Source organism: Electrona antarctica, assembly GCF_951216825.1.
Source record: "Electrona antarctica genome assembly, chromosome: 15".
Classification (NCBI taxonomy): domain Eukaryota; kingdom Metazoa; phylum Chordata; class Actinopteri; order Myctophiformes; family Myctophidae; genus Electrona; species Electrona antarctica.
Window position 1 is genome coordinate 15,567,759 of NC_136796.1, and position 7,500 is coordinate 15,575,258.

Consider the following 7,500-nt stretch of genomic DNA (forward strand, 5'->3'; position numbering starts at 1 on the left):
CGTGCGTGCGTGCGTGCGTGCGTGCGTCCATTGTAATGCGTTTGCATTGCATGTGCAGCTGTGACTCACAGCTGAGCTGACCCTGTTTGACCTATCAACTGAGTGCTAGGTCGCGGGGGCATCGGGGATGAGGCCGGCACACCAGGCGAGTGCGTGGGTGGGCCCATGCAGCTGAAAAAAATAAAATAATAATAATAATAATAACATATAACGACCGGGACCTCCAAAATCGCCACTAATAGCCACCCTTTTATTTCCCTCGGGGTGCCCGGCCTCAAAGGGACCCAGGAAATGGGTCCGGGTCTCCCGTGCCAGAAAAACTGGTGCTCCCCGTTCAATTTTTCTCAGTTATACTGGTTTCCCTCATGTATATGCACACACACACGCACACGCTCGCGCACACACACACAGGGGGAGGGGGAGATGGGTTGCTGCTATATCTCTGCCAAGGCATGCGGCCAACACAACCTAGACAGCTAAAATGTCTTCCCCCAGCATATAGCTTTCAGACGATGAACAGATGCAGGCAGTCACTGGTGGGAAACAAAATAGATAAGTGAAAGAAACAACGTGGGAATTATGATCCATTTGAGACACGTATACCAGAGACCTAGACAAGACTGAGACAAATGAGGTCTGAAACTGGGGCATGTGGTGGTTATAAACTGTACAGGTAGGCTATGTATGTACACTCTGTACCTCTTCATTGAGGTCCGATGACAATGAGCCAGACCACCCGCCGAGGTGACCCCAGATCTCAGTGAGGTACAAATACCTCAAAGTAGTAAGTAAATGTACTTAGTTACTTTCCACCACTGATCCCCACCACATGTCCCCTGCATGCAGAGCCCTCAGTGTACATTATGTCCACGATATAATGAAGGCCTTTCTGTTCTCCTGAAAATTGCAGCACATTAATAATAATTGTACTCATACTGTATGCATTGCTATATCAGTTAATTGTCATGCACAGCTGTACAATTACCAACCGTAGGAGAGCACCACACGTTGCATGCCTGGAAAGTGTGGAGGTGTGCAACATGGACACTGCCGGACAAATTGATGTTGATGTTGCAAGCTGCGTGGACAAGTAATTAGGCTACACTTTATTTTTTTACTAAGGCTTCTGCACTGCAATAACTACCAATCTGAATTCTTGGGCAGCCTAAGTGGGTCGTAATGACAGTATAAATCAAAATGTCTTATATGCTTATTGGTTAGGCTTACGGATGTCAATTTTGCACATCAGCAAATCTCATTAATTAGTTGTTAACGGTGAATTGATAAGCTTAACATTTGATACAAGCCAGTGGATGCTCGATTAATGCATCTATTATTCACGAATCACAATAACAAACATGGCATTGTGCAAAAGAGGTCCATACTGTGTGTGGCCTAGTAGGCCAGTCAATCTAAAGTTTGACCCAAAAGAAATTGTAATAGTAATCGTTCAAGGTTTTTTATGATCCTTAGGGTCATCCAAATAACTATACATTTGTTGTCTTGTAAAATTGTGGATCATGGTAAATTCAGAGTTTGAAAGTTGGGGTACCATTAAAAACCTATATAAGGCAAAATGTTCAAATTTGAAATTTGCTTTAAGTAGCATGTGACGTGTCAAACTAGGGGTTATTCATGATCATGAATCAATTGCAAGCATTAGTTTTGCACAAAAAACACTCCTTCGGCTAAAAACGGCCATAGCCGTCGTCACAAATGTGATGGGGTCATCACATTTGGGCACATTTGGGCAAGTAGCTATGGCCGAATATAGCCCAAGGAGTGTTTTTCGTACAAAGCTAATTAATCCTTGGAATGGATTCAATTTCAGAAACACGTCACATGTTACCTTTACTTTTGGTACTCTAAGTACATACTTAATACTTCTGTACTTTTACTCAAGTACATTTTGAATTCCTGACTTTTACTTGTAACAGAGCATTTCTATATTGCAGTATTTATATTTTACTTAACACTTTTTATGAGAGTGCCGTAGATTCAGAGATAATAGCAAGTTTTGTCTGCACATGAACAAGGAAGTGAATAGCTGCGCGCATGCGCAAAAGAGCTCTGAGCAAGGTGTTGCCAAAAAATGGATTTTAGCGATAGCGGTTTTATACCATTAAAAAGGACCTAAAGATATCTCCAGACGTCTTGGGCCTTCTACGGGTGTAATTATAAAGACTTATGGAGTACCTCTTGGGCAAAATAATCCTTAACTTTTTCCACCACGAAGCAAACACTAGTGCTGAGTTCACTGCACGTAGTGCGTCTGGCCACAAAAAGGCACGGACAAGACAGGTGTTTTGAGATTGGCCTAAATCAGAGGCTCTCAGCTGAAGTCCTGAGGGCAAAATACTAGTTTTCTAATAGATTGCTTTCACCTTGTGTTCCGGGTCCAGGTTGTTTACTTGTCTGTGATAGAAAAGAAAAAAGAAAAAAAAGAAACTGCATTACTCAAGTGTCCAGGGCTGGAGTTAAGACACAAACAAACAATGTGTAGGCTATGCCCGATATGCCTATGCACACAGAAGAAAACAGTAATTTGCAAACAATAATCATCCATGCTTGTGCATACCGGTACTTGTGTGCCTATATTATACACAGTATAAGCACACAAACACACTGGCACACCTGCACTCAACGCACTACCATATGTACAGTATGTATGCCTACATGATTCAGCACCTGCAATTGGACAAACAGAATTACAAATAATGTCTATCGAGCATTTGTGCGCACACACGCGCGCAGCCGCGCACACACACGCACGCACGTTGTGCTGGCTGGAAGTGGTTTCAATGTATTGTGAAGTACCGGCAGCACTCAAGTCCAAAATGACTTTTTATTTGATACAAAATGACATGCCTTTTCTGCATTTCTGGAGCATTGATGGCTGATGGGGGAACCACTAAGGCAGAGATAACATTTACCACAAGGGTAGGAAAAACTGTCATCTTGTGTTAGGTTAAATTGATTTTGGAGTGTAAGGTTACACGTTGTAATCTTGAGGCCCCCCGCGTTCTTTATTGAGACCGACAGCAGTAAAGCTGAGAGAGAACCACTGTGACGGGAGAGAGCGGAGCACGGCCGCAGATGGGATTAAAGACCGCAGGCCAGCAGGGACAGTGGTGGAAACAGTACTCACGTTTTCTTACGCAAGTAAAAGTATCAATACTGCAATGTAGAAATACTCTAAGCTGCGTTCAGACTTGGATGGTTAGAGCGGCGTGATTACATACAAAGTCAATGCAAAGACGAGAAGTTGCGCGAACTGGCGCGGCGCCGCCGGCGTGACCTGGCACAGCACAAACGAACCGAGGCGAATATATATTTTCAGGTCTGAACGCAGCGTAACTCAAGTTTTCAAATAAATGTAGTGGAGTAAAAGTACAATATTTGCCTCTCAGATGTATAGTGGAGTAGAAGTAAAAAGTAAAGTACAAATACCTCAAAATTGTACTTAAGTACAGTACTTGAGTAAATGTACTTAGTTACTTTACACCACTAGACATATGTGGCTTCCAGAGACCATGCACGTTCTCAACCACTAACCTTGAACCTGCTGTGACTGCAAAGTGCAAACTCCACTGGCCATTTATGATAATATTATATGCTCACGATACATCACAATTAGTTAATTATTAGTTAATTATGAGTCCTTCCTAGGAGCAATATTAATGTTATTGTTTCTGCTGTTTTTTCTAACCAAATTTCTGAATGACACAATGGCCGTTCATTAAATTATGCATGTTATTAATAGGTACAGTACAGTATGGTTTGAATGGTTTGGCATATCAACTTATTTTCAGTGTATAAGATACACTGGAAAAAACCTGAAGGTCAAGCAATAATATTATTATTGGGTATTCTTCTCTAGAACAAATACGATTTTTTATTTGACTGGCCATTGAATTAACATGAAATAGAATGGGATGATACCTTTCTCATAAAAACATTGTATGCATCGACATTGATATCCACTGGTAAAGTGATGATACAGGGCACCAGACAGCTCATAATACGCACGCACGCATGCACGCACGCACGCACGCACCTTCCATGTGACCGTGACACTTGCTGTGGGCACTGATCCATTCCGTGACCTCCCTTTGAAGTCCCACCACTTTTTTATGTTGGACCTTTAACTCACAAAAAGTCCATGAAAGCCACAGGAATGGCTGCATGCCAGAAAGCCCCCAAAAAAAGTGAATGTGTGCCATTCCGGCTCCCCAGACAGTCTGTGATCTCTGACTATAACCCAGAGAGGACCATGTTTGAATGGAGATACTATCTAAACACTGTTAAGCTTATCTGGTCTCTGTCGAAATGTCCCCGGCTCCTCCAATCACCCCTCCTAACAGAGGGTCATTTCTGGGTGAAAATGGGTTAGTAGGATTGAGGGCAGGATGTCGCCATTTTTATGCTCCTCAAAATATCCTTCTCTTCCATTTGTTCTAATCACGACGGCTCTCTCATATATCTCTCTCCCCACCCCAGTTTCACCCTCACCCTCACCCTTCTTAGCTTCCTTCCTGCAGGCTGCCACTTTATCTACTAAAACTTTCTTCAGAAAGACAAGACACACTTTTACCACATCAAATAGTACTAGTAAATTAAAGACCACACTTAAATTAAATATATTTAGCTGTGTTTGGAAGAACGTGCAGCGATGGGAATCAAACAGGTGAATGAAATCAAGATTAATTTATATTAATAAGGGTAGCGGTACGTCATCACGCAGCACATTTTCGTTCAGAGGAAGTCATTAAAATTGGCTTTTTATGAATTTTTGCTATGAAAATACACAAAAAATGAAATGTTGTTGTTAGGGCATCTATTGTTAGGTATGCCTACATGATGACCCCAGATATGCTCTAAAAGTGTTAACAACGTATTTAAGGGCAAAGGATCGTGGACATCATACAGAGCATGGTCTGGTGCTCCCCCCCCCCCCCCCCCCCATCTAATGGGAGAAAGACAGGAGAGAGAAGACAAAAAGAGACAGGGGGGAATTGGGGAAACGGTGGGGAGGGGGGCAAGATTACGATGCACACTGACAGGTAAACGTGGCTGGGTTTTAATGGCTGCGCTCATTGACATGAGGGCGGACCTGTCAACGGCTTGATTGAAGACAGGTGAGTGATTAATTGGCATGAGCGATGGGGTTGTCAGCTGCTTAAAGGATGGGTGGGAGATTGGTACGAGGGGCGGGGGCTGTCGTCTCGCTGAGTTGTAGACGTGCGCCGTGCTTGTCATCCGGATTGGTCGTCCCTCCTGAACTTCAGTTGTACCCAAGTAACTCCATACCTCGTACAGTACCAGCTAACTCCATACCTCGTACAGTACCAGCGGCCTGTTTTATCCCAAATGTCTTCTGAATGTACGTTATATGTACTGTAGCAGATGACTGTGAGTACGAAGAAATGGCATCTCTCTGTCCCTCTCGCCGTCTCACTGTCTTGTCTCCCTCTCCCCCTCTCTCTCTCTTTCTCTCTCTCTCTCTAGCGGCCATTTTGGACGACCAGTCGGTGTGTGGTCGCGGCGAGCGTCTAGCGCTGGCCCTGGCCAGGGAGAACATCAACAGCCTGTTGGAGGGGCCGGTGACGGCCAAGGTGGAGGTGGATGTCTACGAGTTGCAGAGAGACTCCCAGTACCATACCACTGACACCAGTGAGTCTTTCTTTCTTTCTTTCTTTCTTTCTTTCTTTCTTTCTTTCTTTCTTTCTTTCTTTCATTATTCATTATTTCATAATGTTATTTTTGTTGCCCAAAACATGGCTATATATTGTACACTGTTGTTCCAGCTGGACAGAGTGTATACTTGAAATTGGCATTTCAGCGAAAAATCAAAATGGAAGTAAGACCCAAAGCGGCATGGCGTTAACCTTTATTCAACTAGGCAGGTCAGCTGCACCAGCACTGGATCGTTACTGAGTCGCTCGATGAAGCTCTGCCGTAAATACCACACACACACACAAACACACACACCACGCTTTTTGTGCTGTTTGTGTAAGTAAGCGCGTAATACAAAGTGATGAATTATAGGTGATGGTGTTTTTCAGGGAGGGATTCTGACTTAGCTTGCTGAAACCAGTGTGTGCTGGACAGAGACGTATCAGTCAATAAAAAGGATTGAAAACTATGCCCACCCCCTCCACCTCTTTCACCCTCCACAGTTGGGGAAGACACTCGTCAACAACACAAATCGTTGTTTGACGTGGTTTTCAGAATGATATTAATTTATATTGCTTGAAAATAATGACGTCAATGTCACTCACATTTTGCTGATCCTATTTGCTATAGTGTTAAAGCTGCTGTAAGTGATTAGTTTTTGTGATAAATATTCCCATACTGTATCAATCATTGCTATAGAGTGTTTATTCGATAACAGGGGTCTCCCCATCTCTCTAGCTCTTTAGTAAACAGAAAATACCTTTTCAGGTTGGGATATCAATTTCATCCAATCAGGAGAGAACTCATACAGTTCAGGATACAGGATAATCAAGTGAAAATGGAAGCGATGAAGAGTATGAATGTACCGTTACATGAGCACACAAATTGGAATTGGAAGAAGCAGATAAATGACCTTCGTGGCGTTCCATCTCGTCCTGATTCGATTGAATTTGTAATCCACCTGAAATGTATATTCCGTTTCCTAAAAACCTTTATTGATCAAATGTGTGTGGGCAAGATAGCAATTTTAGGGAAAGCGCATCAACACGCCCACGGGCACACCTCCAGCCGCAAATAATGCGGCATAATGTATAGTGTGGCCACAAGATACCATTTACGGATAGGATAGTGGAAGCTGCTAAATGCTTAATTGGCGGTTGGCGGGTAGTGCTAGCGGGTGTAAGATAGAGCCCAATGTGTTCACTGTTCATTGGAACACTGCCACAATATTATCACTATGTTCTCAACCAGGTTTAACATTTACAGTTTTGATTTATTTCTGGTACATTTACACCAATACAAAAGAAAAGAGAAAAAGTTATCAATTCCTTTTGGGGACCGAGGACAGTGCACACATGCAGCTGAATATGGCCATATTAGGTGGCAGACTAGAGGTAAGGTCACATTTCCTCTGGGAAATAGTGAGTATTATGTATGAAGCTCAGTAGATATTTATTGATTGCAGACTGCCACCGGACTCCGAACACACACACACACACACACACACACACACACACACACACACACACACACACACACACACACACACACACACACACACACACACACACACACACACACACACACACACACTCTCTCTTCATAGAGTTAGAGTTTGCTAGTTAATACACATGCACTGTCTACAGTATATTATGAGCACATTTAGTGACACAGACATACACAGAGTTGTGCACAGACACAACACACAACATGCCCATACTATCTGTCTTACTCCGCCTCTGTTGTGCACAATTTCTCCCTTACTTTCCTTCTCTTTCTCTCCCTCATTCACTGACTCACGCACCAACGCATTATCTTGTTCAT

The 7,500-nt window shown here is 43.1% G+C and overlaps 1 protein-coding gene across 1 annotated transcript in view; it reads left to right on the plus strand.

Moving 5' to 3' along the window:
* LOC306937946 (glutamate receptor ionotropic, kainate 5-like) overlaps positions 1 to 7,500 on the plus strand; it is a gene marked incomplete at its 3' end in the record, with an annotated part of 108,160 nt that overhangs the window by 5,927 nt on the left and 94,733 nt on the right. The window contains exon 2 of the mRNA XM_079521970.1: positions 5,509 to 5,673. Within this exon, the coding sequence (XP_079378096.1) occupies positions 5,509 to 5,673 (165 nt within the window). The remainder of the gene's footprint in view (positions 1 to 5,508; positions 5,674 to 7,500) is intronic.